We start from the raw sequence: 26447 nt of genomic DNA, 5'->3' as shown, positions 1-26447 counted from the left end.
TTTCATTAACCTGGTTCATTTTCCCGCCAGACCACCTGGGAGGCTGCTCATCACTCCAATGTACAGAAAGCATACAAGCCTGATCTTTGCTCTTGTATGAGTCTGAAGGCCAGAATTGCTGTGCTCTGCTGGATGTGCTCCTGCTAGTTTGTTTTTCTAAGAGTATGGACACCCAAGTACCAGTGCTTACAATCTGCTCCAGTTCATTTCTACAGTATAATCAATTCCTTAATTATATATTTGAGTTAATTATACATGAACCAACCAATTAAATTGTCAAAACATTGCAGTTGATTGTATTTTTGCTAGAGGACATAGAAATAAACCTTAAAAAAACATTTGCAGATTTCTCAAACTTTTAACTTTTAAGTTACGCATTGATTCACACTCAGCAGGTCTTCGTGTTTTCAAATTAATGTATCAACATTTTTTTTTTTGCTTTGCTTCTCACTGTAAAGATCCCAGTCTTATTAGATTAAGCTTCCCAGATTGTACAACTAAGACAAAGCATTTGTAGAATGTTAATCTATACTGTATTTCTGTATTCACACCATAAATATGTACATAATTGGAAAAATATGGTGTTTTAGATTTTGGTAATGCTTATTTAAAAAATGGTAAATATTTCAAATTAGAGGAGGTCATTCACACCAACAAGTTCCTTTGATTCTTACCTGTCCACACTGTCTCGATGAGAACATTGACTAACCTGTCTAAATTCTTTCTGCAGGTGGTTTCTTTATGTTTGAGTACCAAGTTACATGACAGTGTGGTGTCCATCTCCAGGTCCACCTGTTATCTCCTGGTGATATACCTGTGTATAGATCCCATTTCTAGATCGATCTGCTTTGTGGTGTGCCCTGCAGGTCGGAGGGTTTGTCTGGGCGAGACTCTGGCCAAGATGGAGCTCTTCCTGTTCTTCACTGCCCTCCTCCAGAAGTTCACCTTCCGTCTGCCCCCTGGTATCCTGCCTGAGGACCTGAATATGGAACCAGTCCCCGGTATTACTGCATCCCCACATTCCTACAAGCTCTGTGCTGTCAGCCACTGATAGTCAAGGCTTTCTTTCAGTCTGTGTCAGCCTCCTCTTCCACACTGAGGCCACAGCAGCCTGTTGTGCCTCAGTCTCGTCTCACTGAAATGGGATTTCAGAGTTTACACCTTGAGATTTACACAACTACTGATGTTGCAGGATCCCACATGGTTCATAAGTAGCTTTAAACAGCCAGTGAGTAGAGACCTAGAACAAAAACATAAGAAAAAATGTGGTTAATTAGACTTTTTAATGGTAACCTGATTTGATATATGTTAAAGTATCAAGATATTTTATGGAATTAATAAGTCTACGTTTCACACATTAAACTCTCAATTCAAAACAGAACAAATGTGATTAATTAGACTTTTTAGTGGTAACTTCATTTGAAATAGTTATTTTATTAAATTAATGAATCCATATTTTATACTGTACATTAACATCTCTGACCATCCCATACTTGGAAAAACTCAAAAAGCCCTAATTAAGGCTAAGTTGGGAGAACGTTGGGACCTGGAGAGGAATGTATCAGTAAATCTGAGTGGAATCGTAACCTATTTTACAGACCTGTGCTGTTAAAGGATAGTTTCAATATAAACCATTGCAGCCATTTAAAGTGAAACAGACATATTTAAATGCTCCTTCTTGAGAACGTAATACTAGCTAGAGTAGTGGCAGTCATTCCTGCTCCACATGCTCTTTATTCGCTTCAGAGAAAATAAGAAATTAAACGTAGTTTACAATTCTTTATAAATAGACAGCTGGAGGAAAAGCAGATGACTTCAATGTCCATAAATGAATATCAGTGAACAAGTACAAGTCAGGTCTTGATAACTTGCATGTCAGTATATCAGCATGTACACTGTAATTGTGCTTCACATTTGCAATGTTAAAATATTTTATAAGAATCTAAATAGAAGGGAACTATTGACCTAAATATTACAAGTTGATGTGGACTAGACTGGTTTTTAACTGTTCAATTTTAATCATACGTTCTCATCTACTGAAATTTAAAATAAAGTGATCTCAAATTCTCAATCTGGGATTTTTTTTTGTACATTGTCAGAGCAATACAAGGGAAAGATTCCTTTGATTTTGATTTTTTTTATTTTCCTTTTCCTTTGCTTAAAACGTCCTTTTCCAACAAAATACAGCAGTGCTGAATAAAAATACCTCATCAAAAAACTGAACATGATCAACATCACCAGCTCAAAGAATAAAAAAGTGAGCTAACAGTCTGTAATAACTCAAATAGTGATAAAAACAATTTGGGAACAATTACGCTGTACAGGAAGCAGGGATCGACTCTGAGGCAGGGAGAAAGTCTGTGAGAAAGTCACCTGTTAAGGAGGAAAAGAAGGTTACAATGGGACACATACAGCAGGCTGATTGGATAACTGGCAGACAGAAGGGGTGGAGTTACTGAGGGAGAGGAGCAGATAGGACAGGCGCTGTGTGCAATTCCACACATTCCAATGTCAGTCCGAGAAAGTGACCACTCCCTACCACATTGGTGCTAATATGCCGAAATAACAAGGGTCTTACTCTACTCCATAGCTGTAGCAATAGTAGAGGATTTAGCTTCTAGACTTAGTCGAGTAAATCTGAAGTACTTGAGTACAAAACAGTACTTTAAAGGATAGATGGACTGATTTGAGCTGAAGGTGTGAGCTGAAGAAGGCTTCACAGCCAAAACGTTGTGTTTTCTTTCTTCTTTTTTTCAGCATGGAATAAACCTATTGTTCCTTTGCAGCCTACGCATGCTGACGCAGCTACCCACCTGAACTATTATAGACATCTGTTACATATCGTCTGTGAACGTTTTCTGTTGTTTCCTTTTTCCCCAGTCTGTAAACATATGTAGAGTAACTAAATGTTTTAAACATAGTATTTAATGTTACTTTTCCTGTATCAAGTGTTTTATTTAGAGAAGGTGTAGCGTCTTATAGTATACATAGACTAACCACATCGTTTTCCTCAGACGTTTACTATTAGTTTTAACGATTCCTTAAGGAAAACGGAGTGCTATTTAATAGTGCGTGAGTAATAAACCTAACAGAAGTCAAATGAAAATTGAAAAACAAGAGTAAACCGCCTGGATAAAATCAAGCGTAAAACTAAATAATTAAAAAACGAAAATGATAAAGGATACCTTTGATCAAGTTTTGTCAAAAAAGGCGATCAAAGGCATCTTTTATAATTCAAAATGTCAAAAAAAGCTTGGCGATTCCAAGCTTATAAAAACTGAAGTTCCTGTTCGAGGAAGTTACTATTCGACAGCAAACAGCCTACTACTGTCAGCAAATGCTTTTTTGCTATCTAACCGTCTGGAGATTACTGTTTAGCTTTTTTAAAGATCTCAGCACTGAAAAATACAGAAATGTGTTGTACTGACGCCGCTGGACAAGTCTTCACAACGATGAAGCTGCTTTACCAGATAGATCTGTTTTCAGTAACCTCCGTAAATGTTCAATGGCCCGTGAGATCTTGAAGGCCACTATTCTATACAGTGAAATAAACCTACCCGCTGATAACGGAGAAATCAAGTCTATATCGATTATTAGACGTTGCTTGAGGTTTACCATATGCGATTGTCCGTGTACATATACAGTATATGGTACGTGTAAGTGGATAATGGTTCATTTTTGTGCTTTAATAAATGGAATCGCTCTTTAACTGAGCAAAAACGTGTGTGTGGAATGTTAACTGTGCACTAAGAATAGGCGAATTGTCGGGAGTTAGAGGGCTACAAACGATTTTAACTTTGGAAGCTTTACAATCAAGCGCTGTGCTACTTAAAGAAGACAATGCTTTCAAGGTCACTTAGCACCTCAGCTCAACGTGATGACGGTCTACTGCCAAGGGCGGTCTTTGAATTTTTCGGACAAATCTTGAATGGATGAGCTGGCAAATATCTCAGACTGTTCGAATTGAATTTGCGGCCTGTTTGTGTCTTAAAAGTAACTCTTTCCTAAAACATAAGACGGTTCTTCTACTGAAATGCAATTTAATGTTGCGAACGTGAACAAAAGACGGCATCACAGGTTGCAAAAAAATGCCAACGACTTGACTTTTTCAGGCTTTTCATGGGTATCGAGTCATTTTGAGCCATTTCTGTAGGAATCTGAGGGGTTACTAGTACAAGGTAAATATACTGTATACATCATCATCTACAGTATTTAGGTGCACCTATCGATGTGCTGTATGACTCCGCCATCATCCACAGTCAAACCCATTCTCGTTACACACCGACACAAGCACCTACAAAAAATTCAGTGACTGTTAGATCAAAGAATTTTTTCAGCCGCCGGCTGGTTACAAAATTTTCATCTCCAGCTGCGCAGCTGTTTGGCAGATACCCAACAAGCAGTTCATTCCGTACACTCGGGAATCCATTTCTGTTTTCTTCACATTTCTGTTTTGGCATTCTTGTAATTCAAGCGGTTGCAGTCAGTCTTACAGTATAGAGAAGTAGCTCATTGATTGAGCGGGAGACATGGAATCAGGATTCAAGAAATCAAGATATAATGGGAACATACGCACAAAGTAGTGTACCGGCAGCGAAATCCTGGAGACCAAAGGATATAATGTCAATTTAAAATGCAGAGTATTAAGAGGGCAGAAAGTTTTAAAGAGTCACCAGTGACTGGCGTATTCTAGCCCTAGTATATGTTTTACAAAAATAAATAGGTTATTAAGCAAATTGAAACTTATACAAGTATTGTATTATTCTGTTGAAGCTTAATTTGAGGGATGATATCAATGCATGAAGCAGTTAAACAAATTACAAATGTCTGGAATGTAATTAAATTCTATTATCAGGTTTTGAGTCGGGTCTGCTCTCTCCAAGTTAAACTCGTAGCAGATTGACAGCTTCCTCTCGAATAAATCGCAAGACCTGGTGGTGCGCAGCACAAAATTTCACATGAATAATTTCACATTAATAAAATCCAAGACGGCAAAAGCACGCATCACAGGAGGTTTGCTTTACAGAGTTAAGTGACCTTTTTTGTGAACCTTAATCTATTCATATATTTAAAAATGACTTTCGATCAGCTGCTGTCCGCGATCGGCGGGTTTGGGAAATACCAGAAGATTCTGTACGTCTGGATTTGCCTTCCACAGATTTTTCTTGCGTTCCACATGTTGGTGAGCGTTTTCACCGGGGCGACCCCGCCTCACCATTGCCGGGTTGCTTGGGCACACACCGCCCAGACACCGGGGAACTTCACCCGGGACTCCACCGTGAACCTCAGCGTCCCCGAGCTTGGCCGGGGGGCGTCCTGCTCCGTTCCCTCTGTGGCTGCAGAGAGGGAGAGCACCCTGCGCCAGGGTGGGCTGGCGGAAAAATGGGAAAACGAGACTGCGGGACCATGCGAGTCGGGCTGGGTCTACAGCAAAGACATTTTCGAGAGTACCACTGTCACAGAGGTAGGTTTTTTTTTTGGCTAATGTAGGCGAAGTCAAAAAGGCAGGCTAACTGGTGCCATGGAAACGGAGACAGAGAAGTGTTTTTAGGAAAGTTCATTTCTCCATGACAACGCTACTTTTTCTACTTATAATAATTAATTACTCAAAGCGCTTAATCCTTAATGCTTAATACTTATTTAATACATACAACAATTACAATATTTAAACTATAAACTAAAACATAACAACAACAGACTCACTTGGCGGTCAGTCCTTAGTTTGAATTTCTTTATGTGTGGGACTTGTGGGACCGGTGATCCAGTGTTTTTCCACTTTCCAAAGACATGCTCTGATGGTATGCGCTCTGCGGACTGGAATTTCGTCCTTGGGTATAGTCCCAACCTGCACCCTTCGTAACGCATACGAATAGGTTACCGTGCTGTTGCCACTCTCACCGAGAGTAAACGGCTGTCTGACGCTGGATGGATAATGATGATGATAATTGCATTCTGTTTTTATGGTGCACAGCACGAATCTAAAGGTGAATTCAGAGTTTCTAACAGTGCTTTGGTTTCGCTACAAAAGGTGCAACTCGTAAGGTTTATGGAATATTACATCCACAATTTTAACTTTCTGGACTTGTAATTTTAAGATTGCAGGTTCAAATTCCAGGTGAGACACTAATGTTACCTGTATACCCTTCAGCAAGTTTCGTCACCTGAATTGCTCCAGTAAAATAACCGGCGATACACATGGTTACAGATGTACAGTAAATCCCTTTGGATGAAAGGATTAGCTAAAAAAAATAGTCATATTAAGTTTTTGTGTCCAGTACTAGGTAAATTATTTCGACAATGACGTTTCAAATTGATTCAGTGTGTTTCCATTAACAAAAAAAAACAGTTATTGAACGATTTTTTCCCTTTTCGACATGCCAGCTTTACTAATTTCAAACACTTGTGATAATCTACGTACTGTACATACTGTAATACAAGATGACTAAAGTTTTTTTTTTAATTCACAGGTTTTTATTTATCAGTCTTTTTCTGCCGTCAGGCTTTTGACCAAATTTTCTGAATAAAATGTTTTCATGAAAGAGATTTTATGAATAATTACTTACTATGCGCTTAGTACACACTGTTAAACGGGGGCTTTTTCTTCTCGGGATTGAGATGAAAACTTTTCACACATTTATTCAGAATACTGTGCCCTTTAATTGCTTTGGCAGAACATGAGAAAGTTGCACATACCTCAGTCTTATTGACGGTTGCCATGATAGACATTGCTTTGGACAGTAACGTCTGGCTCAATTCAAAACATTCCAAGGCTCTGGGGAAAAAAATGTTAAGGAGATCAAGGTTGCAGCCGCATAGACGCGATTCCACATGTTTTCCTATTTCTGCGAGAACTCCAATGATCCAAAGACTGCTCTGGGATCGAAACTGAAACTAGGAATCTTGGACACAAATGAAAATCAAGCATTGAATGAACATAGCATGTACACTTCTAGAACTGCTTCAATTTGAACATCTGCAATGAAAGTGCTGAATCTTGCTATTCCGAAAGCTAAAATACAAACTCAAAGATGGCAGTCGTCTACCGAAAACAGCGACAAAGCTCTTCCATTTGCAAGGACGTTGTACAAGGAGTTTGTGCAATCAGTCAGCTTACAGTGTCTCTGAGTACATCACTTGCAATAAAAAATTATCAATTCAAAACACTAAGTATGTGGCACAGTCTCTTGCTTTTAGAAAATATTGAAATAATCACTTAATAATTACACAACAAACCTTTTGTCCTGAAACAAACTACACAATCATTTAGCAGTATTTGTAGGATACAATATTCAAAGGAAGATGTATTTTGCTAGGGACCAAGTTTGAAAGCATGCAGGTATTTCAATAAGCGTTGCCACGGCTTAAAAAACATACGGGTTAGAGTCATGGGAACTGGTGTCTGGAAGGAGCCTCCTTACCATGTGGTTGAGGCTAAATCTGGATGGATTGACATTCACAGATTAATAAACTATTATTTTCCCCTTTCTTATGTCTGTTACAGAACACCTGACTGCCATGTAAGGATGTTAAATCAAAAAAAGAAAACTTGCCGCTCTGTCTCTCAGGACTACCAAGTCAAAGACTTGATATATACTGTATGGACTATGAGATTTTGTTCTTGTTCTTTTTAAATAGAGCCTTTTTTCAGATTTAGGAAGAATGAATTTTGCTCCTGGGTTCTATGCAGTTAGCTTTTACTTGACTTATATTACTGTAGAACTTTTTATAATAGTTTTTCTACACTTCTGGTCACAGACCAAAGTTAATTAGTTACACCTACATACACCTATCTACATTTACAGTAACTATGCAAAAGTTTAAAAGAGATAAAGCCTTCACACAATCAACTATGCCCTAGCTGGAAGGGCAGTTATACTGGTCATTTTAATTTTGAGTTGCTGCAAAACAGTGGATCTACTGTAATACAAATGTGAATAGCTTTCTGTGTCACTACTACTGTGTTGTATAGTATGTAACTTGAAAACAGGAGCTAGAGCAGCTGGATCTTGAGGATACAAATGAGTGTTTTTCACTAGGTTGTGTTTTTGGAGCTGAGATGTTCTGGAATACATGCCACCAAGATTTTCTCACTAATACAAAAAAGGTATTATTCTTTTCTGCCAGTCTCTGTTTTAGAGGGTGCTCTTTTCATAGTTTTTTATTTTACTATCACTTAATGTATGATTAAAAACATTGGCTGTGTGTGTGTGCGCATATGAAAAACCTGGATAGATTTGGAGTTAAATTCCAATGATACCAACATCCTATGACATTAAAAAAACTCCAATAAGGATCTGGTTCATAGTTTGTACCAAGAATTCTCTAACCCTCAGACATTTTACAGTATGAATTGACAGTTATTAAATTTACTTACGCCTACTGGATAGCTAGCAAGTGTTGCGCATATAGTTTACTTAGGGACTTCACTATCAAGACACCGAAGATTCATATTAGGTAACTTACTGTATTACTAAAAATGATTAACTCTACTATTATTATTAACTCTACTTTCTATTTTTAATACTTTAATTGTTACTGCTTTCACATTTTTTCTGCTCTTGTTTTAACTTTTTTACAGTACATTTCACAATAATCATATTTCAATAACCCAATAGTCATGTCATAAATTAAACTCCTGCAGTACATTTCTAGCAATTAATATACAGTAGCATTGTTGAGTTGCTTTTTGGGTGGCAGAATCATCCAGCCATCCATTTTCTAACCACCATCCAATTCAGGGTTGCAACGGGTGCAAGGCAGGGTACACCTTCAATGGGACACCAGTCTATCGTATGGAACACACAGACCAGACACTCTCACACCAGGGGCAATTTTCCAAGAAGCCAATTAACCCACCAGTATGTCTTTGTACTGTGGGAGGAAACCCATATCAACTTGGGGGGGAACATATACACTGCACACAGACAGTACCCCAGTAATTGAACCCAGAGCCCCAGCACTGCAAGGCAGCAATCCTAACCATTGCACCACCTTGCCACCCGATTTGGTTGCTGTAACCAGCCTGAATATTATCAGCTACACAACACTGAAACCTTGTTTTCTTTTTTTGCTTATTGCTGCATGCCATTCATTCCTATTCTGAGTATCTCAGCATAACCCAAAGCAGAGAAGTCCATTTTATCAAAGCAGATTTCACTGACATTGGAGTGTCACCACTATTGCATCTGTTGCCTTCTCCAACACCAAATAATGACACTCTGCTGGTGACTGGCCACGACTCAATCATATCGGCATCACTGCAGCCCCACTTCACAGCTGACCAGGTAGAAAAAAAGAGAAAATGCTTCACCAATTAAATTAGGGAAGAACATGAGGAAAGTTAAGACAGACTGAACAAACCTGGAGTATATTCACGATATTGGACTTGATACCCTTACTCTTTCAAAGTGTGCCGTGGGATATTTAATTACCAGGTGATCAGGTCCTTCATGTGAAGGACATCACTTCCTATAACACAGTTTCTCCTTCCATTGGCCTCATTTACAGGTTACAAATTGTTCCATCAAAGTTGACTTTTTTCCAAAGGTTGAGTGTGTTGTTTCTAACTTGAAACAGGGAAACAGGCTCCCGAAGACAATACTTTACCGCTGACCTCTCAGGGTGGTTGTCAGTTTTAATTCTATAGCATTCAATAACTATCTATACCACAGAGCTAGCAGTGAGCAAAAATTAAAGAAAGCACAGTGCACATAAAACAAAGAGTTGTTTTCCTTTTCTGAATAAATAATGGAGAAAATGACAAAAAGAAAGTGAAGTCTTGAAACTATTTTGTCTTTCAGTATTTACTAATCTAACTTCTAAAACAGGCCAAAAACCTGGTAGAAAAGACTATTTTTAAACCCTATTTGTTACCCATGGCCTTGTGAGCGACTTGCAGACAGTTACTAAGAGGAACTGAATAAGTGCTGCTTTGTGCTGTAAATTGAGAGAAGAGGCTGCTTTAAACAGACTTTAACAGCTTCCTCACCCATGACTAGGAGAGTTTGTTCTTTTATTGGTGAATGGAAAGGCATCTCACGTTCTGAGGGGGCACAATGGAGTCCTTCATGGGCTTTTAGCTCCCATTTCACACTTTGTCCTCTGATTCTGCTCCCACCCCTCCCAGGCACTTAAACAGACAACACCGGGCCCCTTCAAAACCCCTGGACAGTTTGGCAAAGTAATACATGATACTGTGTGTGGAAATACTAGATTCTCATCTTTGAGATCAATTGATTACATAATAGGAAAAAAGATTAAATACTCATAAGTGACAAGTTTAGAGTGTAGTTAGCCTTGAATAAGCTGCATGTCACTGTATTCAGAGACTTTCTCTTCTGTTCTGGCCTGCAGTGTCGGTTATTGCCTACCTCTGCAGAAGCAACTTGAGATATTGCAGGGAGTAGCATGCTCTTAACAGATGCAGCTCAAAACAGGGGTACACATTGTACAGCCTAATTTTAATGTGCTAGTGATAAAGGCACAAAAGAGTGTTGGTTTGTTCTTTGTTTGACTTGTGTGGTTTGTTAGAGGTGTGATGTACACCTGGCTATAGAATGACTGCCTCAGGGCTGTGCCACATATTAAATCACCTCTATTTATTGCTCAGTATGGCAGATCTATCTCAAGAGACCCTTTTGCTCACCATCAGGCTACACAGCTACCTCCACTCCTGCATTTTCCCCCACCATCTTTCTTGCAGCTGGTGCTCTCAGGCTAGCATTCATCCAAGCATCCTAGCAAACACTTCTCTTTCTCTGAATGTGATTCTCAACTCAAATCACCCTGTAAATCTATTTGGTGTTTAAGACTTGGAAACAAACTTTAATTTGCTTTAAATGAGCAAATACTTACTTCAGCTGGGGTCTCAAGAGAAGAAATGGAGCACAAATCTGAAGATCCCATCATTCTTGACCTGAGAAGCCTGATTTTCCTGCCTGGTTCTTGACTCCTTCATACAGGACGCACGTAACACAGCACATAACAGAACGTGGAGCAAATGTGATCAAATATATTTGTTTTAAATGTTTCTTTCAATGTTTTACAGCAGGGATCTGCAGTCTTGGGAACCCATTGTCCCAAATGCCGTATAGATCAGTGATCAGGTTAAATCATCAGTGAGCAGGTATGCAGACAGCATTAGCACCTGCTGATTAAGCAACCGCTTGGTCTAATCAACTGATTAGAAGGCCCAGTGGCTACTAGGACTGTAGCTTCTTGCTTGAGTATTGGGGTTGTAAAGTGGAATAGGGTAGCACTGTGCATATGACACTGTCCTGTGTCTCTAACAGTGGGACCTGGTGTGTGACAGAGCCAGTCTCAACAGCATTGGCTCCTCCATCTACATGCTGGGATTACTGGTGGGAGCAATCCTCTTTGGAGCCATGGCTGACAGGTACTAGTGTTCTGTGTGCAGTATATACAGAAGCATTATTCACTTTTCATTAAACATTAAGTAAAAGTCACTCTACCTGAGTAGAAAAAAACTATGATAGTTTGTTTATTGGTACTCATAGTGTGTCAGAAGTAGTCAAATATTTTTTTTTTCCATTGAATAATTGTGGCTCAACCAACTTGAGAACTTACATTTTGGTATATTGAAATGTAATTCAAACACATTGGGAGCTCATTGCACTGAAGACAGCAAGTGAAATGCACTGGAAGTGCTTTTAATTCCCCTGCAGATCACAACCATGGAAGCTTATTGACCAAGTATTAATAAATGTAGAAACTTTGAAAAAGCAATTTCTCACTATGAAGCCCTTTTTATGTTTTAAATCATCAATCCTGAAGATAGAATGTTTCTGTGTCCCTGTCTATACACCTACCTGGCTGTATTTGCAGGTTGTATTTACCCAAGATTTACATTGGGAAAGTGCCAGACCAATTATCCAACAATTTGCTTTAATAGATGGACAGTCCATGAACAGATCAGTGCAGGTGAGCTCAACCTGCAATCTTCGTAAAATATACATACTGTATGTAAAATATCAACTGTTGAAGACCTGAGTCAAGTGATCCAGTTAAGCATCATGTTAAATAGCAAAAGTACTGGATTTAATACCTGATAATCTTGCATTCCTCAAAGGTTTGGAATTGTGCACTCTTCTGCCGTCTCATTCTGTCTCTCTGTCCCACTCCTTGTGGCAGATATGGCCGGAGGTTTGTGATTCTTCTCTCACTGGCCCTTCAAGCCATATTTGGAGTGGCCACAGCCTTTGCACCTAATTTTTACCTCTACATCTTGCTGCGGTTCATTGTGGGGACAACTATATCTGGGGTCATCATGAATGCTTTTGTCCTAGGTGAGAGACCTTGCGTTATAACCAGTACACCACTACAACTAGGGTTCACATTCAGCCTACTCTATCAGAGCTCGTCTTCATTTATGAGGAAAGTTGGATGATTAGTGGAGACTAGACAGATTAGGCTAGAGACAGAGTAGGCTAGTAGGTTAGTAGGCTAGAGAAAGACTAGATGATCGCATGTTAAAGTTCTATGTGTGTTATTTGAGTATATTACCCCAAAATAAAGTCTTTATGTTTGACCTATGGCTTCCTATACATCCAGGCTGTACATGAGCCTAATCTTTCCAGAGATGGATATATAGAATATTATTTATTTGTATACATCTATCCATCCATTTTCTAATTCCTTTATCCGGTACAGAGTCGCAGGAGAGCTGGAGTCTATTCTGGCAAGCAACAGGCACAAGGCAGATTTGTGCCCTGAACAGGACAACAGTTAATCGTAGCTCATATACAGACACAAACACTCTCATACCAGGGCCAATTTTCCTAAAAGCCAAAGGAACTGAACCCAGGGTCCTAGTGATATGAGGTAGCTGTGCTAAGACCCGCGACTGTGCCACCCTATTTGTATACATGATATCTACCTTGAAGGTGCATGGGTCACGAAGTCTGGATGCAAGTTTTCATTACCATCACGGGACTACTGGGGATTGCAGCAAAGAGGCTGGAGGGCAACATTATTACATTTTATCCCTTTCCTCTAGTCTAGAGAAGGGGTCACGGAACTGCCAACAGATTCGATTGAGTGCGACTGATTTAGCAGCTGTTATTCATTAGTGATCTCACTTCATCAATTGAGTATCCTGCCATGTTGCTGATTTGTTTTTATTGTGCACTAGTGGCTGGATTTTTATCGGAAATAGTTGGGATACTTTAAGGATTTGGGGACAAGCCCAACAATTGGACGTGAATGTCCCACTTGCCATATACTGAACTGTACAAAAGATGCCCACAACCTAAGGGCACAAAGTCTATTTATCAAAGTCCATTGAAGGCAGGTCAGAACAGACCAAACATTAATAACAAAATAAGAATCACCCAAGTAGTAGACATCTTTGAAAAGACTCACGACATCAGTGTAAGCAGCACACGTTTACTGTGAAACAAATTCCAAGACCTTGGAAAAAACCTGAACAGCAGCATCTAATTGCTGGTGTCCTCAGGGGTCCTGTCTGCATCATGCAAAGATAAAGAACTCAAACACTAAATTGTGAACATAACATGTCTGAAGGCATGCTGAGTAGGGATTTTCCTTTAGAATTGTACAATACACTAGTCTAAAGGAAAGCAATCAAATATATTCCAGCTTTTTAGTCTTGAACAGAAAAGGCTACAAAGAGACCCGTTTCACATTTTCAATATCCTTAAAGACATTGACAACGTCGACCTGATGGGCTTCTTCAGAATGAACAGTGAAATATGATGATATGATGCCATAAGTGAAAACTTTGCGAAGCTTATTTAAAACAGAGAACAGGAGTCCTTTTTCAAACCAAAAATGGGGGTCTGGATCAAGCTATTCAGCCCCGTTGTTAAAGCAGACATCTCACAGTATGAAACTGTGAGTTTCATACTGGAAACCCCTTGAGATGAGGTCCTCAAATTAATGTTCTTAATATCTGATACTAGGGTTTAAAAGTGTAAGAATGTGGAAGAATTTTCTATGGATATTAAAAAATATTTACATCTACAGTACACACAGGGGAAAGATGTCTGTGACAGGCAGAAGTAAATCAAGATAATTTGTGAATATAGAGTTTGAAACAAATGGTAACCAGATAGCTGAAGAAAGGAGAATCTTAAAAATTAAGAAAGAGCAACTCTGGGCTCAGACCATGAATTCAGGCACATTACCTCCCTACTGTGAGCCCTGTGACACCCTGCCTTACTGTGCTGAAGACTTTTGCGGTCATATCTTATTGCTGTGGAGGTTTTCCTAGATCATGTTTAAAAAAATATTTTAATACAAAAGCAACAAACGGTATACAATCAATAACAGACAGAAAACAAACACTGTGAAGCAGTCTCTTGGATACTTCATGGTTTTCTGTCTCTGTAGAACCTGCCAAGCAACAGCTTCATCAGCTTCCTGTGTGCATGCACACAAAGTTCAAAGTTTCCTAAATAAATTTGTATTTATTACAAGTTTCACAGATCTCTCGAGTCCATATCTCAGCTTTTAAGGGACCCAAATTAGCATCGGATGATATATCTCTCATTATTTTCCTTCAGCGAGAGAGCTGAAATTCCACCCACCTCAGCAACAGTTTCCCTGACAACCAGGAGACGCCCTGGCGATCTGTGGCTCACCAAGCTGGCCCATTGTTAAATCCTCACAGGGATTAAAACCGGAAACACATGACAAAACACAATATAAGCTCTTTTTAAGCAAACAGAAATACTCTGTAGAACACAACAGGTCCTTTTCTCAGAGATCTCCTGGCAGAGATCTGCCTTCTGAAAAGTATTTAATCAAGATGTATTTACAGTTGTTATTGCACTTTAACTTCTACAAGATAGTTGTTCACCAGTCACACGGTCTAGGTGGCAATGCAATGTTGTTTCTTTATTTATGTATGAAACAGTTTTTTTTATGGACGAGTTGATATTCACATGAATGGCTAAATCACCTTTGGAAAATAACCTGTAAACTATGAAATTACACCTGTATTGAAAGATGTAGACAACCTAACTCCTATTGTGGTTCTCTTCCACCATCTAGAAATATGGAAGACTTCTATGTCAGACATCCACAATTAGAAACTCATATTAATGCTATTGATGCCCCCAACTAGCTTCTTAATGATTTAATTGTTAATTAGCTGGATGAATAGCAGCATTAAAGAGCTGGTTGCATCAAAGTTCTGCAGTGGAGTGGATTGGAATAGCCACAGGCTAAGTAACCTATAGTCCTGTGGAATTCTTCACCTGCTGGCTTTTCTCGGTAGTGACGTAATAGTACTCTCTTATGAAATCTCTTACTGATTTTTCTAAAAGCAGATATTTTCCATTCTGTTTTAATCCAGGAATGTTCTCAGATGGGGCTCCATGTGAAAGATTTCATCAATATGGCTCCTCTTTGGAACATCTTGAATTACATTCTTTGACAACGACAGCTTCAGCTTATCATATAATAACCTACTGTATATACTTTGATATTAACTCCCCCTTTCTCTACAGGTACTGAATGGACTTGCACTCAGAGGCGTATGTTGGCCGGGATCATCACTGATTATTTCTTTGGATTTGGCTACATGTTCTTGGCAGGGGTCGCCTACTTAATAAGGGACTGGCGCAAACTGCAGCTGGCCATCTCAGCGCCTGGCTTCCTGTTCATTTTCTACATCTGGTATACCAATCTATTGAGAGATGGTGAATCAATGTGTTTATCAATACCATGTATGGTGGACATATCAAGAGAACATGACTGCTGATCCTGGTATAGAGTTGAAACTCCAACTCAGGCTATATGAATTTCCATGTCTAATTTGGCCAAGGATTTCCTCACTTTTTCACCATACCTTCCATTTCTTGAGTCACTGGTGGAAAAATAATGCAATCTCAGTGACAGTTGATGTGAGCTTATTTGGGAAGTGTTTTGGGATCCTTTGGAATTTAAATTCACACTATCGTGAGTCATAATGCTCTTCTAAAAGTACCCCATGAAGCTTTATGAAGAATTTCTAGTTGTGTGACAGTTTGAAGGGATCACTTACTGGAACATGTTGCACCACTAGACACGGCAGGGTGATTATCTGAAATAAACTGTGGTACCAGTGTTACCCTGAGCTTAGTGCATACCAGCTTGAACACATTTGCTCAGTTACAGTATATCATTGTTGAACTGGAGTCATTCTTATAGTTTCTATATTGCATTTACCTTTTTGTGGAAGAATGATGTTTTGATTATCTCAGACATGGCAAGATATTCCTGGTTTCTTCAGGGTTCTGCCCAAATCAGCCCGTTGGCTCCTGGCCAACAACCGCCGAGCAGAAGCTTTTGATCTCCTGAGAAGAGCTGCATCCATCAATGGTCGGGCACTCCCTCCCGGAGCTGAGGTACACACAGCCTAGGGCTCCTGCAGAGACAAGAAGGCTATTCAGCCAAAGTACTGCACACTCTAGAGCAGGGGTCTCTAACACATGTTCCTGGAAAACCCCTGTCCACAGTTTTTATAGGCAGCCTTCAAATCAATACTGGATTAACAACTATGCAATTTAACTATGATCAGGTAAACAGGTGCTGTGTTCAATAAGAGATCGTTTGGACCAAAAATCAGAAACTCCTTCAGCTCTCAAAGACCAGCATTCCCTTCATTAAAACAATAACTTGCTTAATTAATCAATTGCTTAAACATGTGTCCTCAATCTTTAAATAATGGGTGATTTAGGATGACCTGTTAAAAATAACTGGATTGGCCTCTCCAGGATCAGAGTTGGAGACCCTGCTCTAGGGTGTGTGTTATAATTATTATGACCGATCTAATCTTACAAGATACAGTGCACAGCCAAATGGCTGCTATAAAGAAAGTTGGTGTGTCTTGTACAGTACTAATACTCAGAAAAGAGCCTTGTATGTTTTTACCATAGTCCAATTGGTGATGTCATTGTGGGGCCTGTTAAGTTTATCACCTCCAACTTGAGTTACTGCAAGCGGGTATCTAATTAAGTCAATGGTTTGTGTTCCTTCTCTTTTATTTATTCTTCAACAGCCTGAACAGAACCCTTCTTGAACTGGTGCTGAGATTTCTAAATTAAGCTGTGCACATTAAATGTCTCACACAAGCAGCACATGTGTAGGCAGGCAGTTCCAGTCCTTATAAAAAGCTGGAGCATGTCTCCAGTGAAAGGCGGCTGTGTGAACCACTGGCTGCCTTTCAGACTTCTGTTCATTCAGTTTTCTACTTCTTCTCTAGCCTCCAACATTAAATCAAAGATAAGGATATACAGTATATCCTGATTTTACTGGGATTTTGTTCACATGCCAACAGCCATATCACCCTGCGACTCACGACTGGCAACCCACTGAAGCTGAGCAGGTGCGAGTCTGTCAGTACCCAGATGGGACACCTCCTGGGAAAAAGGTTACGGCTTTTAGTGGGGCCAGTAGGGGGTGCTCATCCTGCAGTCTGTGTGGAGTGACAGAGACACTATACTGTAAAAAGGCGCCGTCCTTTGGATGAGATGTAAAACCGAGGTCCTGACTCTCTGTGGTTATTAAAAATGCCAGAGCGTCTCTCAAAAAGAGTAGGTGTATTACCTCGCCATCCTGGCCAAATTTCCCCCTGGCCTTTACCAGTCATGTCCACCTAATAATCCCCATCTCTGTACTGGCTTCATCACTCTGTTCTCCTCCTTACTGAGAGCTGATGTGTGGTGAGCATTCTGGCACACTATAGCTGCCATCACATCATCCAGGTGGGATCTGCACATTCGTGGTGGTGGAGGGGAGTCCCCATTACCTGTAAAGCGCTTTGAGTGGAGTGTCCAGAAAAGTAATGTATAAGTGTACAGAATTATTATTATTAATTTATATAGTTTGTGTTTTTATGTGCATACCGAATACTGTATGTACTCATATTCATGTTTCCAACAATAATGAATTGAATAGCAGATTGTTCTTATTGGGTTCTTCACAGTGGTTACACTGGGGCCCTGGTTTAAAGTCCAGATCTGGGGTGCTACCTGCTTGTTGTAAGTTCTTCTCTTGGCTGCGTAGGTTTCCTCTCAGAGTCCAAAAACATACTAGTACGTTAATTGGCTTCTGAGAGAATTGGCCCCAGTGTGAATGTGCCTGTGTCTGTGTGTGCCCTCATTCTCTGCTTTTCCAGAAAAGCTTATGTGAGGATGTCAGAGAGCTTGCTGTAAACATGCTAAGGATCCAAAGGTATCGGCCCGGGTGCCTTTAATTTTGCAGTATTGTGCAGACACAGTACTGCTAACTCATATCTGACTCTGTGTAGATCATAGCATATTCAAAAGACAAGCAGCTCTAAAGCCACGGTCCAAGAATTCCCTGTTACTCCTGTGTGGATACTGGGGTTTAAGTGCAGTTGATTAACAACTGGTGATTGGAAATTGGAAAGGTAGAAAACAGAGAACTAATCCTTGAGTTCAGATCAAATGAAAACTAATCATGAGGCTATGACAAGGCTTAGGAGGTGAGGCATCTATCTGGTTTTATCTTGCCATGATGTTTGATCCAATAAATTTCACCAACATCTAGCTAAACTTTCCCAAGACTCCAGAAGATTGATCTGAGTGCACAGAAAAGTGTGGTAATAGGCCCTTGCACCAAATATTCTTTTTTATGAAGCTGTAACTCCTGTCTTTAATTTAAGAGCACAAATTCTGTTGGAATGGGCCTGCTTCTAGATTTTTCGGGGTGATAACTTGTTTCTCCTAAACCCAGACATGACAACAATGGGTGTATATTTATATAGATGCTTTCATCACAGGAATCTCTAAAGTGTCATATAAACATCAGCTGGGGATCATTAAATGAAAAGAACAACCATCCTGAAAAAATATAATTCCAAACTTCTTAATTGGGGCTTTCTGTTTGACAGAGGCCTCCTGCCTCAACCTTCTATGAAGTAGGTCTCAAGTTTGTGGAATTTACAGTTGCCAAATGGGATGAAGGTTTGATTTAATCTAGAGCTTGGACCAATGCCTGAGACACACGCACTAAAAACAGTTTCTGTTTCTGTAATCAGGCGGAAAAACGTGAGACCCCAGAAAGTCAGGAACGCCCCCACACTGCAATGGATCTGCTACGCACCCCCCAGATGAGGAAGAGGTCTCTAATTTTGTTCTACCTGTGGTAAGGTACTGCCATTCCTTCCTGGGATTCATTGGCTTTTGGTTAAATAGGGAACAGAATACAGTGAGCTATACTGTAGTAACCTTAATAACTAAGAGATGATCCCGATCAATATTTGTGAAAACATGTCTTTAGTATTTTTTCCTTTGTAGTGGTGAGACATCAGAGCAGCCTGGTGATGCCCGAACATATAATTATGGGATTAAAACATTTCTGCTTTAGACAATGGTCTGTTAAAGAAACTAACTTCTTTCTCCCTTGTATTGTTACTCATTACACAGATACTGAAAACAAGAACACATTTCTGATAATCAGATGACAAAGATCTTGGTAATGTTCAACAAAGGACATTCTGGAAGGAAAATGTTTTTAAATTTATATTCTCAGCTACGGAAGCGCATTGCTGCCACCAAAGAAAAAAATCCTTGCCCTTATTATATTCAAGATAAATTATCTCGTAATTACGAAAAAATTGTCCCAATTACGAGATAGTAGTTCTTGCGTACTTTATGTGATCACGCAATAGTACAATTGTGATATATCTACAGTATATTGCTATATGCGGACATAGTTTTAAGTGGTGGAACTGACTGCACATATAACTGTTCATAACGGAACCATCAAATTACGTAATTACGAGATAATTTGTTATTTTGTAATTAGGTGATAAGGGGGCGATTTCTTTTCCCTTGGTGGCATCAATGCACTTCCGTTTTCATCCAATTTGTATATGTGAATTATTTTGATTATAAATCCACCCAGTTATAACCGCCACACAGAGAAGGATGGATTACAAATACGGACCTTTGACCCAGCCAAATTGAACTATTCATCACGTGATATACTGACGAACCTCAGTCCTACTGTTGCTCCACAGTTTGGGGAAGTCCAGTTCCAGTGAGTTAATGACTAAACCAGGCACTAGCTTGTGATGTCTGGACCATAGGAGCTCGGTCTGCATTTAGAGCTATCACCTTTGCTTACTGAGCCACTCATGAACCCATACAGATGTAGACTTGTTTTTTTTGCAACAGTCCAGTTTTGCAGAACTATAGCACTTGCATGTCTCAAATATGATGTGATCTGTTCATTATGTGCATTTTCTGCAGGTACCAACTCCCTTCAAATTAAACACTGATTCGACTTGTGTTAACCCTGTACTCACCAGTGGAGCCTGTGATAATGTGGTGTGATGGTGATGTTTTTGTAGGTTTGTGAATGTTCTGGTGTACTACGGCCTGTCTCTGGGGATTTCAGACCTGGGGGTGGACATCTACTTGACACAGTTCATTTTCGGATTGGTGGAAATCCCCGCCCGCTCGCTGGTGCTGCTGTTCTTACCCTGGACGCGCAGACTTCCACAGAGTGCTTTCCTGGCCATTGGTGGGCTGGCCTGCCTCCTCACCCTCGCTGTCCCTCTAGGTACATCTGTCCTAGCTGCTTCTCTTCCACAAGTGGTTCCATCATGATGTTTCAGCTCTAGGAGCCCTTTAGTCCAGGTCTTTTAGCCACTCAACACCAGCATCTTACATTCCATCTTTAGAGCTTTATCTGGCTGCTTGTAACGAATTGATTTGAGACCTATATCCAGCGGGGTGATAGGGTGATCCACTAAAAGCACCAAGGGTACTCAAATAGAACCAGTACGTCACGTTATGCCATCTCATTTTTCTGCATAATATTTTTTGCAAGGAAACCTTTCATACTTGACTTTGGTTCATTTCCTTTCCAGAGAAATCAAGTGCTTTAAAAGGAAAAATATAACCCGTTTGCTGCACAGTAATGGCATTGAACCCTTCATAACAGTCTGTTTGAGTAGGATAGTTTTGGCCTTTTCATTGGCAGAAGCTGAAATTTGACCTGCACAGCAGGGAAAGCATTCACTCCAACCCGTGCTGAGCAGACTTACAGAAATTCCCACATTCCAAGCAACAGGAGGCTGAGGTTTGGCGCCTTAGTAGACACTGAACCTGCTTTCAGTTTATAGATGTGGCTGTAAATAAGATAGTGGGTCTTTGATTTTGACAGTGTGAAAGCACAAGAAGCAAATTTATGCAGATGTTTTTTAAATGCTAAAGAGCATAAATCTAATGGCTGTTGAAAAGTAAAAACGCTTGCATCTTAAATGGTTATTTTTTTCCATCTGTTCTACCATCTTATGGTTTTGCATGCGATGGCTTATTTTACTTTAATACTCCACCTCTTCCAATGTGAAGTTAAAACCAGCCTTTTTTACCTGTCCACTTACTGAAAAAGCCTTGCTTTAGCAAGGAATGCAAGTTAATCCCATGAATATGTTCATCTTAAAATGAACTAGAACATGACTTTTGTTTGATGTTGTTCTATAGTCAGTACTCGTATTGAATTGCACAATTACAAATATCACAAATAGCCTTGTAATATACAGGAATGGAAGCAAATCTGTTTCTGAGCCTGCTGCAGTGTTTATAATTGTTAGATTGAATTTGTTTGCACAGGTTGTATCATGGTTTGCCTTTGCTGCACAAACCTTTCATCCTTTGTGTTAACTGCTTTTGCTATCTCTTTGCAAACTAGTTTATTCAGAATAATTGTCATTTGACTTTTAAGGTGATCAAGCTTATGATTTTCCACTGATTCAGTGCCTTCACAGAATAAAAGCAGCAACCCTAAAAATAATGGGTTAGTGTCCGTTATCCATACTTACTGAGTATATAAGATATGAATGGATCTTGGTTTTTGATGATGGTTACTCAACTGGTGCTGGTTGTGTCACTATCCTAAAAAAACAACTCCTGCTACTCTATTTGAACTGTTTAACAATCTTACCCCTTATATTTCAGAAAAATTGTAACGCTGCAGAGGAGAAAAGGATTAATTGTCTGCCCTGGGTTCAACAGAGCTTCAACACGAACATCATACAACACATATGGCAACCTCCTGAAAACACTGTCCACCTATTCACACTCATTCATATGTGGCACAGACTAGACCGATGTTTTGTTCAGAAACTCATCAATTCCATGTTAAATCTCACCCCAGGGTCATCCACTGTACTTGAAAATGCAATTAACAGTAGTACAGACATGCGGATTGTATCTCTAACATTACATCAAAGAAATATAACATTTATAAAGGTGTTATTCTGCCAAGGCACTGTGATGTAATTCCTGTACATGGTATGAATAAATACATTATCATACAAGGTAGGATGATAAAGTACAGTATATGTCTGTTACAGATGATTACCTTTAATAATGCCTTTTCTCTACACAGATATGCCCAATGTGCTCACTGGTCTTGCTATGGTGGGGAAGTTTGGTATAACAGCCTCCTTCGCCATTGTGTATGTTTACTCAGCGGAGATCTTCCCCACAGTAGTTCGGTAAGATCCTGATGAGTTACTGTACACGGTCTCTCACACTGGCATTTCAAGAAACTCCAAGCTCCATACAATAACACACATGTAAAATAATTTAACAATAACAGTTTGGGCAGTGAGAGCCACAGATACTGCTACATACAAGAACCGGTAGCCCATTGTGTGGAGCACGGTCTTCAGCAGAGTAAGAAGGCCTGAATCGTCATACTGTACTGTACCTCCAAGTAAGAGCGGACAATACTCATGCAATAAATAGTGAAGGTAACTCTCAGCTAGACCATTCACAGCCTCGTGTGTGAGCAGAGGACCTGGGAATCAGTACAATTTACAGAGGACGGGTGTTACAAGCTGAGGAAGCCGAGTTGTCTGTTAGCAAACTATCGGGATAAAACTGGATAAAACCCTTTATTATACCTGTCTGATTCTTATGCAATAAAGGCTCACATTTATTTACAGATACAGCAAAGGCTTAAACCAAGGAATAGATTATACAAATAGAAAAAAACACTGTGATGCGCCTAGCATGCTCTTCAGATGACAACATATGGTTAAGACACAGCACCTGAAACAACATTTGAGTCGCCCAGCATAACATAACCACAAACCTGTCACAGTTGAGCTTAAACCGATAATTTGTTACCACTATCAGTTAAAAGTAAAGTAAAAGGGCATCTTCATTTATTATTTAAAGTTCCTATCAGTAAGAAGGCTGGTGTTGTTTGTGGTAATATAACAATTTACAAGTATAAATTCAGCATTCACCATTTATAGGGCGATGTGCGGATTATATCATAACGAGTTTGGAATGGTGGGAACGCTGCTTATATATATAAGTGGGGTATGGTATGTCAAACATTTTCTCTTTCCAACTTTAGTTACTGTTAAATTCAGATCTATTCAGCATAATATTGAATTTGCAGAGAATATAGTTTAAAAGTTTACACCTAGTGAATTTACATTTCCAATTTTTTAGTGTGATTTTTTTAGTGCACAATTAACGATTACACTCCAGGGTTTTCTCAAAGTCACGTTAATTATCCATCGCTATCCAAGCATGTTTTTAAAATGCAAATAATCATTTCCAAAGAGACTACAAGATGAGGAAGACTTCAGGCAGTATTTAATTCTGGAATTAATTTACAGATAATAGGTTTATTTGGGAAGTTAAAAAACAGAAGGGGTATAATCAACAGACTTTCAACACAGACACCATTTAAATGTGAAATATCTGTTCTATTAATGATATATATATATAGTAACATGAGAACTAATCTTTGCAATGCAGGAGAATATGGGTGAAATGGACATTACACATTAATATACTTCATTTAAAAATTAAATTTGAGCAAATACACTATCATATTGAAATGCCACAATGTAATTGGCTCTCAGACTATAGTGCCTCAAGGCTTAAAAATATTTTTTGTTTCTAAACTGACACCTAAATTTAAATACTCTACAGCAGCACATACCGTGTACAATGAGCAAAATGCTGACCAAAGCACAGTGAAATGACTTATCGAGAGTAAAACTAAAGTGTAATTTAAGTAATTATAAATCTAAATTACATGTGAAAGGGTTAGGTGAGATAATAGGGGTTTCAAAACAGTATTTTAAATTGCTGACGATCAGTGTCTCTCTAATGGATTCAGACAGCGAGTTCTACTGCACATCAGATCATAGCACAAAATGTTCTTTATGGGAATTGCACAGAAAACTTTACTTCCTTTTTGTCTTGCTTTCTCTCCCCAGCAAACATTTCCACAATCTGTCGATTGCAGGAGCGTTTACCAGCTAACACTATAAACTTCTGTCATCTGAGATTTCCATCCCAGCCTTCATAGTATTCACCGTATTTTCAGAACTCTTCAACTGTATGACTACCTACTCATATAGACCTTGAGGCGGTGTCTCTAATGGGTTACTTGACACCATTGACACTGTAAAATATCGGTATAATATTGTATTAGGAAAAATTACATTTCTACACATTGTATTCATATTTAATGTACAATTTGCATACAATACTGTTTTCCTGTTCCCATAATTTTCAATACCATATGTTTAATTCCTCCAATTTAACTACACACAATATTAATTATAATTTAATAGAAATAAACTGTGCATGTGATTTACAAGGAATTCAATTTTAAGTTCACATATTCAGTTTTCTGCAACAGTTGTGTCTTCACACAGTGAACACAACCATCAACCTATCTCTGAAGGGCAGGGTACCGCACAAAGCTAGTTGACTGCAAAGTTGCGAATGCCAGAATCGGTGAGGTAATGTGCTGCGTATTGGTCCACAGACAGACTGGCATTGGCATGTCGTCAATGTTTGCCCGGTTAGGAGGTGTCATGGCACCAATGATCGGTCTCCTGCGTCGCTACAACCAGACCGTTCCCATGCTCATCTTCGGTGCCACACCCCTTGTGGGGGCAGCTCTTGCACTGCTGCTGCCCGAGACAGCCAATCAACCGCTACCTGACACCATTGCCGAAGCAGAGGGCTGGGAAGAGAGGTGAGTTTGCTGGGATATATTTCTGCCACGGTATTTACTGTATGTCTGTACAGGAGAGATGGCTTCTGGCTTCTCTTGCTAATCAACAGCTCTTTGCACTGATAACCTCATCAAGGTATTACAGGTTGGTGAATCTATATCCATTACACAGTACTTGGTTGTACCAATGGCTCCTAGCTGGCATCTTAGAGATCTTTGCAAGCTTGACTGTCATCTAGTGCAACTATGTGCATCCACATTACTGCAGTAATGCATTGCAGAAAAATGGTTCTCTTCACGATAGAGAGCACAGGGCATACTATATGTGCCTGCAACTCCACTATGCAAAAGGTCATACAAAGCAGTGAGAAACTGCAAGTGAAAGGCTCAGAGGAGACCTTAGCTAGAACACCAGAATTAATGCCCCAGCTCTTATGAACACTGCCATGTGGTCTTTAATGACCAAGTAGTTAGGACCAGCACCAACCTGGATTGCCCTTCCAACGTCCAGTCATGTTTCACTCAAATGATGTGACAGATCAAAGGTGATTCTGCTGATGCCAAAATTACTCCTCAAGGTACAAGTGTAGAATTTAAAAAACAAATAGTTCTCAGTCACAATAAAAAGCATCTCATTGGGAGTAATTATACAAGTCCACAGTTAATCACCTAGCAGCAGTCTCTATACATTTGCTGTACTGTTTGATCAGCAATGAGTCAGTGTTATAATGTGGAATCAGCATTATAATATGGAAGGTTCTACTCAAATCAAGAACAGTTTGAGTGCTTTATAAGCAAATCCAGTAATAACAGTTCTTTATGCAGCTCATATTTGTGTATATTTTTTATCAGTTCACCTGCTTTAAAAGCTGTATTTAGACATCATTAAACTTTTCCTGTGTATTTCTTTAACATGAGCCATGTTAGCAGTGAAAGGAGCTGCAGTAAGTGTGTGGCTTAGCTTTTAAAGCTGATGTTCTTGTTAAAACAATAATAAGGGCACGAATAAAATCAATTTAAAAATTGGTGCATCTGGTGAAGATTTAATTTTCAGTCAGTAATGACTGGCCTGATAACACTGATATCTGAGCAATATTTTCCCTTTTGCATCATTAGAAAGGCTATACAACTGAAAAATGCACCAATCTCTGTGCACCAGTTAATCCTTAATCATAACCCATTCACAGCCAATTCACATAAGCTTATCATCACAGAGCAAAGAATATCTCTCAAAGCTCCTGATGTATTCTCTTCCTATAGGCTGGTTCTGTCTGACATTCTTCTGACTTTGTGCTTTTAGCAGCCGATCAAAATCGGGAAGCCAAGAAAACGCATTCCACGATCGTTCTGTGGATGGCACTAGGATCAGCAGAAGCCAATCACAGACTGGCCTGATGAGTAGCAAAGTGGAACAGGGCCTTGAGTTGCAATCCTTTGTGCCAGAAGCATGA

General features: G+C 39.4%; 2 protein-coding genes across 4 annotated transcripts in view; both read left to right on the top strand.

The window, feature by feature from the left end:
- The window catches only part of LOC148820581 (cytochrome P450 2K1-like), a 15173-nt gene extending 7637 nt beyond the window's left edge, over nucleotides 1-7536 (top strand). Inside the window, exons 9-10 of one of the 3 annotated variants that reach the window (XM_088933203.1) lie at nucleotides 867-1001; nucleotides 7502-7536. In XM_088933203.1, the coding sequence (XP_088789329.1) occupies nucleotides 867-1001; nucleotides 7502-7521 (155 nt within the window). In that variant the 3' untranslated portion in view covers nucleotides 7522-7536. Of the gene's footprint in view, nucleotides 1-866; nucleotides 2072-2757; nucleotides 3705-7501 lie in introns of those variants that run through there. The other 2 variants (XM_088933201.1, XM_088933202.1) reach the window with 2 other exon arrangements.
- On the top strand, nucleotides 5075-26447 carry LOC148820580 (solute carrier family 22 member 13-like). Its single transcript, XM_088933204.1, has 10 exons — nucleotides 5075-5464; nucleotides 11292-11395; nucleotides 12151-12305; nucleotides 15492-15660; nucleotides 16256-16370; nucleotides 19028-19134; nucleotides 20345-20556; nucleotides 22390-22498; nucleotides 24805-25017; nucleotides 26297-26447. The coding sequence occupies exons 1-10, from the start codon at nucleotides 5075-5077 to the stop codon at nucleotides 26445-26447; spliced, it is 1725 nt and encodes a 574-aa protein (XP_088789330.1).

This window comes from Atractosteus spatula, chromosome 14 (assembly GCF_055471065.1).
Source record: "Atractosteus spatula isolate fAtrSpa1 chromosome 14, fAtrSpa1.hap1, whole genome shotgun sequence".
Classification (NCBI taxonomy): Eukaryota; Metazoa; Chordata; class Actinopteri; order Semionotiformes; family Lepisosteidae; genus Atractosteus; species Atractosteus spatula.
The sequence above is the reverse complement of the archived record's forward strand: the minus strand, read 5'-3'. Positions and strand labels throughout refer to the sequence as shown.

What these genes read in the sequence shown, in the direction of transcription:
- LOC148820580 (XM_088933204.1), top strand. Translation starts at nt 5,075, where the DNA reads ATGACTTTCGATCAGCTGCTGTCCGCGATCGGCGGGTTTGGGAAATAC. An exon ending in AGAGTACCACTGTCACAGAG is followed by an intron (nt 5,465 to 11,291) that starts GTAGGTTTTTTT and finishes TGTCTCTAACAG; the next exon opens with TGGGACCTGGTGTGTGACAG. An exon ending in CACCCTCGCTGTCCCTCTAG is followed by an intron (nt 20,557 to 22,389) that starts GTACATCTGTCC and finishes TTCTCTACACAG; the next exon opens with ATATGCCCAATGTGCTCACT.